Raw genomic sequence first — 14809 nt, 5'->3', positions numbered from 1 at the left:
TGGGTAAGTTACAAACTTCCACTGTCTCAGTTTCTTCAGAATGTCTATTATCCCTTATTTCTCTCTACAATACTCTGATTCTATGTGACTCTAAAAAATTATAGGCTTTTCCATGAATCAAATCTTCATTTTGGGGGGAAGTGCCTTTATAACAGTCAGTATGAAATGTTCAAAAATAAAATAAAATGAAGCAATGGCCTGGAGATCATACTTAAGCATACATCATAATCCTAACATATTTTAACAGCATTTGAAAATCTGAACAGCTCAGTGAGGCGGGCTGAGACTGCTGTCACCATTTTATGGAGGAATAAGTGGGCGATCAAGTCACACAAGCTGTCTCAGGTCACAGAGCTGGTGAGGTTGGCGGTGGGGTCAGAACCCAATCTTCTGGGCTTGCTGATCCTCAGCCCAGTGCTGGTGGTGAGACACCAGGGCATGAACTATGGAGATGTCAATCCCACGCTGGGGTGATGTGCGAAGTTGTACACTATTGGCACGGTTATAGTCTCATGTTCATAAGTGCACCCCAGAACAAGACGTGTGGATGTGTAGGCACTGGGGTTAGAGTGAAGAAAATTCTAAACTATTTTAAGTTTGGATAATGTCTCAATTCTGTAAAAAACACTGCCACCTCCCTCTCATGATCCACACACAGAAAACAAGATTGGGGACATGTGTAGTGCGCTGATAGGGTACAGAGAGGGGCCCCTCTCTGCTGCATTAGTTATAAATATTGTGACTCTCTTATTTTTGTTTCTGTGTGACCCCACCTCTTCATCACTCTTTACCTCATTTTTAATAGGATTACTAATATATTTGCTTACCTCAAAGGGATAACATTAGATAAATACAGGAAATATCTTTTAAGCTGTCAAAAATTAGGCAAGTGGAAGACAGTATTATCATGTTCCGTCATTTGGTAATCTACCATGCTTCAGTGCAAATTTATTTATTTTTCTCTCCTTCATTATCATGAAGCTATTTTTGTCTTGATGTTTTAATTAGAAATTCATGCATTAGGTAGCCTGAAGAGATCATTTGTGCTTTTAATATTGTTCTTTCATTTCCACTTTATGATTTTATCAATATTTTGACAGCTTAGAATTACGTAATTAACCAGAGAATGAATATAGTGATTTACTATGGTTACAGGTCCTTTATGCAGTACAGAAAACGTAATTGGCTTTACTATTTAAGGGTATTTTTCTGTACTTTGTACTATTTAAGGATATTTTTCTGTACTTCTCCAAAGATTAAATAACCGTCAATAATTCTTCCAACATAAATTTAATATGATTCTAAAATTCAAACACTGGAGTTAAATTTATCCTCATTTACCCATAGATGTTAACTTTTTTTCAGTGAGCAATATTAAATTAATGATCCATTGCTTAGAAACACATCTCTAAAATGCTCTGCACATTTATATTGGCATAAAAGCAACACCCAGGACGGAACCAGGACTGAAATACATAATATTTCGTGCAAAACGAAGGTGTGTTTTCCTTGCCTTTCGATGATAATTAAAAGATGATTCTCCTTCTGATCAATGAAGGGAAAAGCCAAACCTAACATTTCTTGCTACAATAAATCATTCTTAACTTGAGTTAATTCACGAACGTCAGTTTTTATGTTGGTTTAAAATAATAAATCACCTCAGAAAGAGTGGGAATATATTCAAGATTTTTAAAACAAAATAAAGCTTGGATCCAGTTGCCGATTTAAGTATGCTGACTTGAATTTCACACTTTTGTCCAAAGGAACAAGTTCTCAAAAATGACAATAAATTTTTATCAAGGCTCGTGATGCTGCCAAACAGAGCCTGCAGTTAGGCTACTGTGATTTATATGTGATGCCCCAAAACAATTGTGTGGGCTACTTTCATTCTGCTTTTGGCTTCAAAAAAATGACATTTCATGTGAAGTCACAAACTGGTATTGGTAAAGTTCTTTAAACTACACATCAAGCTTTCCTTTTTGACCCTGCTTGGTGTGACCCTCTGGGAGACTAAAATTTGGGTCCCAAAAGGAGTAAAACTTGGCCAAGCCTCTGCTACACTTTCCAGGTAGCAATGTCTCTCTTTATTAAATAGAAAACATGTACATGAAGAGAAGCAAATGGAAAATGGCAGAATAAAAGTAATTAAAGAGAAGAAGAAAGTAGTAAGAAAGAGAAAAAAATGTAGGGGGGGGTTAAAAAAAGGAAAAGGAAAGTTATAGTAATGTATTATTTCAGTGTTTTAATAGTAAAGTATATCACAACACTGTAACAAGGAAGCACTAACCTTGCTAACGTTAACACTTAAATTATCTTTTCATCTTAATGGAAACATTTTAACTTAGGAACTCATCAAGAACCATAACTCATCCTTCAAAGTGAAATTTTGAAATCCTGGCTTATTTGTACATTTCAGAATTGATGGCCTAAATTAGAAATGCTATTGGCCCCTAGAAAATTGGAAAAAGCAGTGATGTATGTTTTTGGCCTTCCATCTTTTACACACCCATCTTCTGATGTGAAGCATTATTTTTTATTATTATTTCCAAGTATTTCTCTATTAATATATGATGGTATTCTCTGCCATCTTTACACACCCTCAAAATTGCAATCCATTAGCTTGTCAACCCAGCACAAGAACATCTGGTCTCCCTTTTCTGAACCAAAAAGCTCTCATTGAGAGCTTAGATACATCCCACTTTACATGGGCCCCACAGAAAAAAAATGCTGCTTGGAAGGAAGTTCATTACTAAAGGCCTTACTTTTCGAAATCTAGAATGTGAAAACAAGCTTGGGGAAAGGAGCATATATCTGCAGAATTACTTCACAGTTGAGTCTTCAATTGTTCTTAGAAAACACTACAGAGCAGCATCACAGCTAATCTATAACACATTTCAAATTAGTGAGCTATTCAAAACGTATTACAGCGTTAACTGTAATAGCTCACATTTCTTTTGTATAAAGAATACCTGAGGAAATATTAAGTGTTCCTAAGTCACTGGAAAGCATTTACAGTATTCCCACTCTACCTGAACCCGTGATCCTTACTTATCACTAACAGTAGAACAAGCAGGCACTGCTGAGTGCTCCCCCATGTGACACAGCGGGAAGTAACATTGTCACCTGTGAAGCACTCGCTCATTAGGGTTGAACCAGAATCCAATAAAGCCTCAAGCACTAACTCCCATTTGTAGGAAATACTGGAGAGAGAAGGGCAAGTTCAATGATATCTTAAGGAAGTACACAGGCTGATCCTGAACCTGGGTCCAGTCTACAGTTTCTATGACAAGTTAATAGTATTAGAAAAATATTAAAGAGATTTAAGAGATCTAACAAGCAAATGTAGCAAATGGACACTGTTGCGTCTTTACATGAATAAATTAAGTGAAAAAAATAGATTTCAAAGGTAATTGAAAAAACAGTGTATGGGCTGAGCATTAAATAATATTAAGGGATCACTGTTATATTTTTTCTGGTGATAATGATATTATGGCTTTATAAGAAAAGTCAAGTTTTCAGAGCTGTGTGTTATATATAGCATGAGGGAATAAAAATAACGTCATGTCTGAGATTCATTATGAAATCTTTATGAAAAGAAACAATTCAGGTAAATGTGTCAAAATCTTGATAGTTATTAAACCTAGTGATCAGTATATATGGGGGTGAGCAGCATTCTCTACTTATAAGTGTGTTTAAAAAACTTGCAATTTCGACATTTATAAAAACAGTTTAGAAAAATTCTATAAACTCACAGAACCAGAGGAATTTCTTACCAAAAGAAACGTTTTTCAATATTTAACTCTCAGTTCTCAAGAAAAGCTAACTCCTTCGGCATACGCCGTGAAATTGTGAAATATAGCGTGTTACCCACTGGGACCGGTTACCTGACAGTCTCTCACGGCGTTCTGAACTGAAGCCTGATCTCCAATTTGATGATGTTGCTTCAATCTCTTCTCCTGGGTTTCAAACCAAGTTTTCATACATTGTACATTATTTTCATATTCTGACCAAGATTCCAACAAGCCTTCCAACAGCTGAATCTGAGCAAACACAAAGAAATTTGCAATTTTATGTTAAATTCCAATCAATTGGCAGGCCACAATTTCCTCCAAATTGAGAATTCTTAAAATTTTGAATCCATTGTCTATCTGATTAAAAATGAACGCTACAAAGTGAGAATCAGCGACAATTTTTGGTAAGCACAACTTGAAGTGAAGGCAAAAGAAATTAAGAGGTACCTTGAAAGAACTAAAACAATATGAGATATACCAAGAGTGGAGGGCACATAAAACAGAATAATCCCCATGACTAACGAACGTTTAGAGCGATGCAACCTTCTGTGGCACCTTTTCCGCAGCATCCCTGAGCCCAGCACAGCTACACTGCTCATGAAATTAGCTTTCTTTACAGAGTGTCCCTGTCCTTGGAGTTTTCATGCAACATGGACAGCTGAGGCCACTCGGCTTACCTTCTCAGCTACTAGACCCTGCAGGATTTGCCAACTTTTATTCATCGCCCCAAGTTGCTCGGCAAAATCAGTCTTATGGCTGCGTTTGCTTTCCACGTCCTGGCTGCTGATCTGTAGCACAGACTGGTTCACGAAATCGACAGTCAGCTGTTTACAGTTAATGTCTATCTTAAAACCCTAAAAAGAGAAGGGGGGAATTAAAAAAAACAAGGTCATGCAAATAAATGTCTTACGTTTTAGATCAGGAGTTTGGAAAGCCCTAAGGAACCTCAGGGTTAATATCATCACTTCCATGATTTAGTCCAAATGACACAATTTGTGTGTGTTCATACAAGCCTTCATTTTCAGAAGCTGAATATATATTTAAAAATTTAAACATATAAATACAAATTAATTGTATAAATTTTGAACTTATAAATATATTTGAATTTGAATTCATAAACATGAATATAAATATATATATATATATATATTAGGCAGAGGGCATAGGATTGGATAAATTGTATAGTCTCACTATAAGAGTATATATAAATTACAGAAATTACAGTATTTTTTAAATATTTCTTAAAATGACACAAAATCTTATTTAGAATCATTCCTAAGACTGGACAACTTTTCTACGCCTATAACTAGGGAGGTACTTTTCTTACCCTTGTACACTTACCTGGCATCACTAAGTATGAAGCATATACTTCAAGACCTGATTTCCATAATTAATTTTTTTAGTTCCTTAGAATAAAATAGTCCTAAAATATGAAAAGTTAAAAGTAAAAAAAAAATGTTGAATTACCTTATATTTCTGAAGGTATTCATGAATGGCCTTTGAACCTATGGAAGTTTTTATATCTTCTTCATCCTTTTGAATGACATTTTCCATGAGAGAAATCCAAGTCATGACTTCAGAAATGGCGTGGCGAGAAGGTAGCTTATCCATTTGCAGCTGCCAAGAGTAAGACAGGGAAAGAGTCACAAATATTAAAATCCAAACCCAATTTCTGTTAACCTAAAAACCCTACATTAATACTTATTAATGTACCATCAGAGATAACACTTCTTAATGACATTTTTGGACCTTACCCTCATTAGAAGCTTGGAATTAAACATCAGGCAAACATTGAACAATAATAGTCATCTTATGTTCACTTGACATGCAATACTATAAACGTTGTATAAATATTAGCTAATTAATCAAAACACCAGCAAGAAGAAAATATGATTGTTATTTTATAGCTCATTTTATGAGTTTAAAAAAACTTAACTACAAAACATTCAACAGATGTATTTTATTAATTATCTTGTAAAATCTCTGTGTATTATGACTGAGGAATGTTAAAAAAGAAAGAAAAATACCACACTACAAACTATCATTTTCTAGATTTTTGGCACTCTAACATTTATTCCAAAGAGCACAGCCAATTTCCTCAGTCTTTAGCGAAAATATACTTACCATTCTGAATCTTACTTAATACATCATACATTTATGCAGATACTTATTATAACGATGCGGAGGAACCAAAGCAATGGTTTACAATACTTATGGACTTGTATGTGGTGCAGAATGATATAGAGTCACAGGTGAGATATTTCCCCTCCTCTACAAAAGGAGATAGCTGATTAATTGGGTAAGACATTTACGTTAAGCATACCTATCATACCTTGTATACAGTGATGAATGGCAATGAGAGAGAAAGACAGAATATCTGGGAGTTCAGGGGAGAGGGAAAAGCATATTTCCAGAAAAGAGAGGTCCTGACTTCTCTTGCTTCTCTTGCCAGTTGCTGTTATAGGTCCGATTATGGGTCTTTTACATTTATTGTTATTAAATCTTCATATCAACTCACTTTATGAGGCAGGTGCAGTTATCCACATTGTACTCATGAGAAAATAAAGAAATTAAACAAGACCAGACAAGGATCCCAATACACACACACACACACACACACACACACACACACACACACGACAAATGGCATCTGTAGAGATGGCATTTGTGGAATGGTTCACTTTTAGTTTGCAATACAGTAGAAGCGAGAGACGACAGCACGTCCAAGGCAGAGCTGATTCGAATTGGTGAGCAAAAGCAGATTTTCCGTTTTGTACTCCTGAAATTAATCACTGCCAATGAAACCAATGACTCTTTGTATACCTGGTGGAGCTTTTCCTGGACATTGGGAATATTTGTCAGCAGGTCAGTCCACTGGCTGTCAATGTGTGACAGCTCAGAACGCAGGGAAGCTGTGTCCACTTTCTTCAATCGAAGAAGCTGATTTCCGGTGCTCAGAACAGATGATTTTAGGGACGATTTGGCATCCACTTCTTTGGAAAACTCCTAAGAGAAGCAGCAACGTTCAGATCAGGATTAACTAGCCAGACCACTCATTTTAGGAAAGAGATCCATTTATTGCATAAACAAGTTTTCTTTACATCTCAAAGGGGCGCTGGGCTAAGCATTCTAAAGAAAACAAAATCCCTGAATGAAAGCCAACAGTGAAGCCATTACTTGAAGACCACCTTAAAAGAGGCAGTGTTGAGCCCTAGAGTTCTGCATATCTATTCAATACATATAGTTTTAACACTGTCAGATCATCTGGAGCTTGGTTCATTAAGTCTCTCCTTTGACAGCTGGTTTCCTTTTTACTGGTGCAGGTCAGGCCTTACCCATAAGCCCTTAAACAATAAAGGCAAATCAAATGCTTTAGATTCTCAGGCTTACCAGGAAAGCATTCAGATGGTCACGGACCATTTCCAGTTCCTGTGGGACCGTCACAGATTGCTGAGCCCAAAATTCTAGCCTGTCTTTTGCAGACTGTAACCAGTGACTTAGAGCTGCAGATTCACTTTGATATCTGTAAGTATATTAATGAGCCTATTAAACAAACATCCAATCCCTACTTCCTATTAACCCACGTTATTCACCAATGCTAATTTTAAACGGAGACAGGATAGATTTGGGCAAATAATACCCTGGGTTGAAACGCTCAAATTCTCTTCTCTTAATATTTATGCCAAGTTTCAGCTTTCCCACCTCTAAGCTGAAAATAAAAATATGTCTTCTCTCCTCCCTGTTGAGGCTATTCAGACAATATTAGATGATTTTTATTAAAACTTCTTAGGAGTAGAGGTGGCACAGAAATAGAGTATTCCGTTAAGTCAAAGTAACCCTTCACCCCTCTTAAATACTTTCCATTGCTCTCGAGAAACGTCACCTTCTCCAAAGCACTTTCTCTTCTTTCTTTCCTTCTAAAGTTTTACTGTGACCCACCATGAGTAGTCAATAGGCAAGGGAGGTGACAACTCCAAGGTAAGATACCTGCCTTACTCCCCACTTTTAATTACATGTTTATACAATTATACAGGAATCCAGCTGGGGACTTTGTGTTTGTCTTTATTTTGCAAACTTCACGATAAGTTTCTAGCACGACCGTATCTTTTTCAAGTCCCGTAATACCCATTATTATCCTTATAAACACTCTGCAGCACTAATCTAAAAATTTGCAAAACAATCATTGTATTACCTGGTCCAGTGCTTCAATATTGTTTCCAATCTGTGAAGTTCCTTAGACACTTTGTTGGTATTATTTAACCAATGTTCTCCAAGTTGGTTTAGCTGGCTTTCTAGATCTGAGCAGCTAATGGATAGCAGAAGTCGTTTCCCGTCATCTAGCACCTGATACAATTTGGGCTGGTATTCATTAAGGCTGGATTTCAAATGCTAAAAAGATTAAAAATACTGGGTCAAAATTTGGATCATGCCATATTTTTCTTTAAGAATTACCATTTCTCTGGTGCGCACAGTAGTCCCATCACCCTTAGTTAAACTTCAACTATATGCACCCAAGCAACGCTGGAAACTTTGAGATGCTCCACCTATTGTATATCTAAGTACAGATGTCCGTTTTTCTGGGGGTTTTTTTGGTAGTAACTTTATGTGCATTTGAAACTGTCAAACTATAATTATTTCAAGAATAGTGTGACACTAGCTTAAACTCCAAAACATGCCTGGTGGAAGCATTTCAAAAAGAGCTCTCTCTCCCTCATTGAAAATCAATCAAACAAACAAAAAACCTTCTTAATGCTCTATTATAAAACAACAAAGTATAATTATTTCAAGATAGTGTGACATGAGTATAAACTATAGTAATGCTTGGTGGAGGCTGAATTTTCAAAAAAAGCTCTCATTAAAAAAAACAAAGAAATACCTTCTTATGTTGTATTATAAAACACTTAGAATTTATCAGCTTTCAACAAGGTCAATAGCTTGAAATAAAAGTACTTAATACAATATTTGACTGCAAGCTTGTTTAGATACAGTTTAAAAGCATGGGGAAGTTTCAAAAGGACATGGGGCCACTTCTCCCACCGAGATGCCATCCGGAGGCTGACCTGGTAGAGTGTTATCCGATCCATGAGCCTGTCCTCGCTCTCCTCCACCAGCCCCACACTGGGGATGCTGCTTTCCACCACCTCCAGCTGTCTGCTGAGCTCCTGGTAGTCCTCATCCAGGTGCGACCATGTCTAGAAACACAACATCCATCCGTGAGCTAAAAACCCCCATTAAGGGACAGCCTTTCTCATTGTGTGCAAAATATGCACTGGACAGGTTCTCTTTAAAGTTATGTCGGAGATGCATGTGCTGGGAGGTTGCTTTGGGAAGCAAAACATGGCTCTGGGGCCAGTAATCAGATGGTGACCCTGAGAAGCAGAGTGAACAGGCCGCGGCATCGGCGACTAGCTAGCATCGTAAGCTATAGTTACTAAACAAGCGTGGGCAAGAGTTCAAACTTCTCTGAACCTCCATTTCAACATTAAAAAATAGGGACACCAATGCCTATCTTTTCCATCACGAGGATTAAAAGGAATAATGTGTACAGTGCGCCGGCAGCACAGCAGTCATCTGACTGCATGGTTTCACTCCGCACTCCAGCCAAGATGAACGCATGACTGACATACATCAAACGGGCGTGTTTACCTCAAGTAGTAAGTGAACTAAATGCACCACATTTGCAAATTAAAAAAAAAAACAAAACAGACATTTAAGAACTATGAATATATAGCATAAACATCCTATGGAGGAGAACTCTCAAATGTCCTTAATTCAGATTTTTATTTTCTTTAAAATTGGAAAATCCTGTTTTCAATCATTTGAAGTCTTTGTCCATATTGTAGAGCAGAAAAAATGGAATTACAGTAAAAAAATAATAGAAAAAGCATATTATAAACTGAAAAAAAAATTCAGATCAAAAGTCAGCAGTTTTTCAGCCTGACTATCAAAAAGACCTCACGTATCATCAGGACCCGTCTCAAGTCAGTGTTCATAGGCTGACTCACCATGTGGCACAGCTTTTGTCGAAATATAAATAGGAAATACAGCAGGGACAAGCAACATGGGGTGCTGAGTCCGAGAGTCTCCAGGTTGTGCGGGGCGATGGCACAGGCACATGTGTCTTGCCCCAGTGGTGTGTTTCGCAGCTGGGAGTCTGCTGTAGGGAAGGCGCTACATCAAGAGTCTCACCTCTAGAATGTACTCCAATTCCACACCCCTCTTATGAGCCCCTTTTAGCACTGCCGAAGCCTGCGCCATCACTTCTGCATGCAACTGAGTTTCCTGTCCGGTCGCGAAGCTGATTATCTTTCGGAAGAGCGTTTCAGTCAAAATCATGTGAGATTCCAGGCCCTGGAAGTACTCCTGCAATTGTTTTTCAGGTAGAGAGAAGTCAGCAACTCATTCACATGCTACCTCACAGCAAAAATGGCTTCACACGAGGAAGCTGACAGAACTCAGCTGAGACAGGAGCAAAATCGCTCCATCCCTGCCGGCCTGCACCGCACCCGCACACTCGCCGCTTCCTGCAGACGCAGGGCTCCAGTCTCCGCACCGGCCTCATGGTCCGCTCAGGTGCACCTACACACTCAACAGGTGCTCTGTGCCCAGAACAGAGCCCTTCCTATGTTACCAGCTGCTGATCAACTCCCCTGCCCTCCAAATTCCTCATCCCTGTGCCATCTGGGTTTCCTCACTCTCCCGATGCGTCTCACTGACAGGCCTCCTTTGTCCATTGAACATGTTAACCCCCTCACCCCCATCTTTGGCCTCCGCTTACACTCTGTGCTTCCTGAGGTGACCTCACTTAATCCATCCACAACTTCCTTCCTCTGTGGTTGGGCTTGAGCTTTAACGTCTCTGAATTCCCAAAGCATTTATTTTGCTTACTACTTACTGCCAAGCACAGCCTGACACATACTGACTGGTACTATCCATTTTAAAATTTCCCTCGTATTATACCTACACACAACAGAACTGCAGGCCTTGCACAATGCTACAACTGCGTTTTGAAATGTTACTTTTTATGTGTAAAAGGTACCAGAGAGAAGGGAGATAGGGCCACTCCCATATCCTGTTTCCAGCACCATGGGCAGAACCGAAGGACTGAGGATTGACAGTAATACTTAGCGTGTGCTATGTGCCGGGCACTCCATCAACACTTTACTAACTCATTTAATCCTTGTAACAGCTCTATGAGGTGAGTAGACTTATTTACCATTTCACAGATGAGGACACTGACCCACCCAGGCTATGCAACCTGCTTAAGGTTCACTGCAGAGCTCTCCCTCAGAAAATGGTCTGGCCAGTAGAAGACAGAAACATTATTTTTAACTGGCAATTATTATATCATGGGATCTTCAAGTTGGACGAGAACTTCGAGGTCATTTAGCCCAATATTCACTGAAAGCTAATATTCCTTTTACAACCCCATCTCCCCCTGACAGCCTTGGACGGACTTCTCATGACCAAGAAGGCTGTCTGTTCAATGGCAGCCTACTCTGTTTAAAATTCTTCGTCTATTGAGTTTTATTTCTCTGTTATTTATATTCATTGATCCTAGCTTCTCCTCTGGAATAACTCAGGAGGGTATTTTATGACTATGGCCTCACATTTGAGAAAACCCAGCTGTGAACTTTAAAGCAATGTTTTCAAAGCCAAATGATAAGGCGTTAATAAATCACAAAGTTTTGGACAGAAAACTCTGGGAAAAATAGCAAGAAGTATAACTCAAAAAAAAAAATTCACCTTTACAATCATGAGAAAGCTACAAAATGGTAGAATTAACTGTGCATAACCCAATGGGATTTTTTAAGTTTCTCTGCAGGGAATTCCCATCATCTGGGAATCTGGGGATCTGGAGGGCAAAACTGCTCTTTCTGTAATGATTGCTAGTAATGCAAGAGCTACCTTGTGTGTGCATTTAAGGAGCATTAAAGGAGTACTAAGGAGTAGTGTCTAACTTGAACTTGGTGACGGCACATATTGGTAGAGAAATCTCAGGCCTACGAAGTTTGATTATGTAGTAAAAGGACTCATTGTCCCCAGGAGGAAACTCTTGAGGCCACAGCAACTAAAGGAGCACGTGCTTAAGGGCCAGAAGTGCGGAGTGATGCGCGGAAGAGACAGAAACCCAATCCCAGAGCACAGCGAGGGGTCCCTGGCCAGGACGAGGGAAGGCAGAAAACACCGAGGCCTCGGTGAACAAGCGGGCAAAAAGGGCACAAAGGAAAACAGCAAAATGAACAAAGAAGCGGGGCTCCTCTAAAGACAGTCCCCATGTTTCCCGTTGATTACAGTGTCGGAAGGGAGAAAGCCTGGCTAATACTAGTGAGAAACTGATAATTAAAATGCCTGGTAAGGTTGATATTCTCTTTTAGCTTATGTAATGATAGAACACATCCTCTATAATTATTCTGTCCTATTAACTACCAGTGGGTTTGAGTATACATTTCTTGACCATTTCAAAGATAAACTTATACAAGTAGGAACTCCTAAAAGATTGATCATATTAGGTGTTACTAAATACATATCAATAAGTAAGACTATGCTTTCACGAGTGCACTCTTCTCTCTCTCTCTCTCTCTCTGACTCTCTCTCTCTCTCTCTCTCTCTCTCTCTCTCTGACTCTCTCTCCCTCTCCCCGCCTCCCCCCCACCCCCTTTCTCTCTCTCACCTTATGTTTGTCAAGTAGCTGTTGGATTTCCTCTTTGGAAGACACAATCATTTTCTGGTCGCCTGCCATCTTTTCTCGCCCAGTTTCTAGCAGGTCAGCCAGGTCTTGCATGGCCCTTTCATACTGACTCTTGAGTGCAAGGTTCTGGTTCAGTCCACTCCGCCGAGAGCCAATGGTTACCATTAGTTCATCATACATGTCCTAAGAAACAGAGACGGCCATAAGAAACAGAGACGGCCATATTCCCTCTCACTCCATGCTCTGGCTCCTCTCCACGAGCATATTACCTACCAAACCTGATTTCCAACCACAGACGCCCTTCAGGTGTCTCACCTACGGCGATGCTCTGCGTATAGGGCATGGCCTTTCTTTCTTGGGATCCTCGCTTCAAAAACTTCTTTTAAAATAACAAGCTAATTTCTTTTTTTTAATATTCCAAAGTATATGCAAAAACATTGCCTGGAAATGACACATGAGGTGGATTTGACAACTATCATCTCAGGATGTCAATAGTTTGTGGCAAGATGTGAGGTTAAAATGTTGAAAAATTGTTCATGGGGCTGAGGGAAATGTCAAAACAAATGTAATTCTGATTTTTATAATGTGTTCAGTACTTGCATAATTGTGAGTAATTGAATATAGCATCCTCAACATTTCGTCTGCTAAATAATCAGATTTGGGACGATTCTTCAAATAAAAAGCTAGAGGAACTGAGAAGTTTAATGTGAACTCAAAGCCTTTAAGACTTGAAAAGGCAATGTTTTTGCCAAATGTGGTGAAGTAAACAAATATTTTAACTGGAAAGACATTTGGGGAGATGATGATACACCAAGCACAAACGTTTTTGCGCCATATGGACCTGATTAATGTATCACATTAAGGGCTAGCGGGCCAAAAATGTTCAATCTGGAAAAGTTCAAGTTTAATGCCTATTTACAGCTATGACGTTTGACTCTTACACCTGACATTTAAGCACTTTTGGAAAACTGTCTATAGAGGGACAAAGTGGGGGCACTGGGCTCATGACATTGTGAAAAGTTCGATAATGGATTGAGACAGTTAAAATAAAAATGTTCTTTTAAAAATAAGAGCTATTTTATTTTCTCAAATGAAAAAACCTGTGACCCTGTACTGGACTTATACTAGCAATTCCTCAAAAGTCGGTAATAAGGTGTGCAGATAAAATGTGTGTGTGTGTGTGTGTGTGTGTGTGTGTGTGTGTGTGTCACTGTATACAATTTTTCTTAATATAACTTATCTATGTTGCTTATCAAATACTAAATTTTTCTAACATCCAAGTATCTCCCTACCACCCTGATGTCAGATTCTTGCCAGATCTAGGAAAGCAAATTAACCCAAAGTTATTCTCTATACCCGAAGGATGCTGGGAAGTTTGTTTAGATTTCAGCTACCTTCTAGTTTAATTTTTTGTTGCTGTTTTGGAACTGAAACTATAGCTCTCTTCCATTCAAACATGTATGAAAGATAAACTGTAGTTTTGAACACTTGAGAGAAAACATTTTCTAAAAAGTATTAGCTTGAGTATTTTTTATTCACAACAGTTTTGGGAGGTACAGTATAATACAGAGCAGATATCCCTCTTAACTTTTCTAGATTGAATTGATCATTATTATATTTCTAGTGTAGAAAATAATATACCACAAGGAAACTATGCCACAATGCTTAGTCATCAGGAGAATAATAAAGTACATGTCAGAAAAAGTAATAATAATCTTAGAAGCATGAGCATACAATCTATCTTATTGCACTAAACATGGTAAACATTTCAAAAAATTTCTAAGAGTTACTTGGAAAAGAGATTAGAACTTAAATGATATGAATTTTATAGAGTAAAACCAAAAAAAACACAGAAAATATTTTTTTCCTTGACTTCTAGTTGGGATGTATCACTGAAAAGCTATTGGTAGAAAAGTGTACCTGGAGTTTGGAGAGTTCTTGCATGGAAGGCTGCTCAATCTGCAACTTGTCAGCACGCTTTTTTAACTCAATGATTCCTGCATCCAATTCCTTTAGCCCATCTTCTGCCTGCTGTATTGCCTAGGTAAAAATTATGGCATCCATTAAAACTTCCACAAATAATTTCCCACAAAAAGTGTGACTATCATGTCTCCTCATTTATTCCTCCTCTCTCCATATAAAACAATGCATGCAACAAAACTCATTTTATAATAATATGCAAACCACGCTCACCTATAGAATTTATACAGGCCTACTATCTTAAAGGTAAGGAGGTTGGAGGGACTAAGGGTAGAGAGTCTGAGAACAACAGCATCCTTAACAAAAAAAAAAGGGAATGCCTAAATAGCAACACCTGAAAAAGAAG

At 38.4% G+C, this 14809-nt stretch overlaps 1 protein-coding gene across 1 annotated transcript in view; it reads right to left on the bottom strand.

Moving 5' to 3' along the window:
- The window catches only part of SYNE1 (spectrin repeat containing nuclear envelope protein 1), a 455684-nt gene that overhangs the window by 102692 nt on the left and 338183 nt on the right, over nt 1-14809 (bottom strand). The window contains exons 105-114 of the mRNA XM_019638911.1: nt 14404-14523; nt 12466-12666; nt 9981-10154; nt 8852-8983; nt 7984-8180; nt 7182-7314; nt 6615-6797; nt 5259-5408; nt 4469-4645; nt 3885-4040 (exon numbers count right to left, since the gene is read on the bottom strand). Of these exons, the coding sequence (XP_019494456.1) occupies nt 3885-4040; nt 4469-4645; nt 5259-5408; nt 6615-6797; nt 7182-7314; nt 7984-8180; nt 8852-8983; nt 9981-10154; nt 12466-12666; nt 14404-14523 (1623 nt within the window). The remainder of the gene's footprint in view (nt 1-3884; nt 4041-4468; nt 4646-5258; nt 5409-6614; nt 6798-7181; nt 7315-7983; nt 8181-8851; nt 8984-9980; nt 10155-12465; nt 12667-14403; nt 14524-14809) is intronic.

The sequence above is a fragment of the Hipposideros armiger genome, unplaced genomic scaffold (genome assembly GCF_001890085.2).
Source record: "Hipposideros armiger isolate ML-2016 unplaced genomic scaffold, ASM189008v1 scaffold_41, whole genome shotgun sequence".
In the NCBI taxonomy this organism is placed as follows: Eukaryota; Metazoa; Chordata; class Mammalia; order Chiroptera; family Hipposideridae; genus Hipposideros; species Hipposideros armiger.
This window is presented reverse-complemented; position numbering and strand designations above follow the sequence as displayed.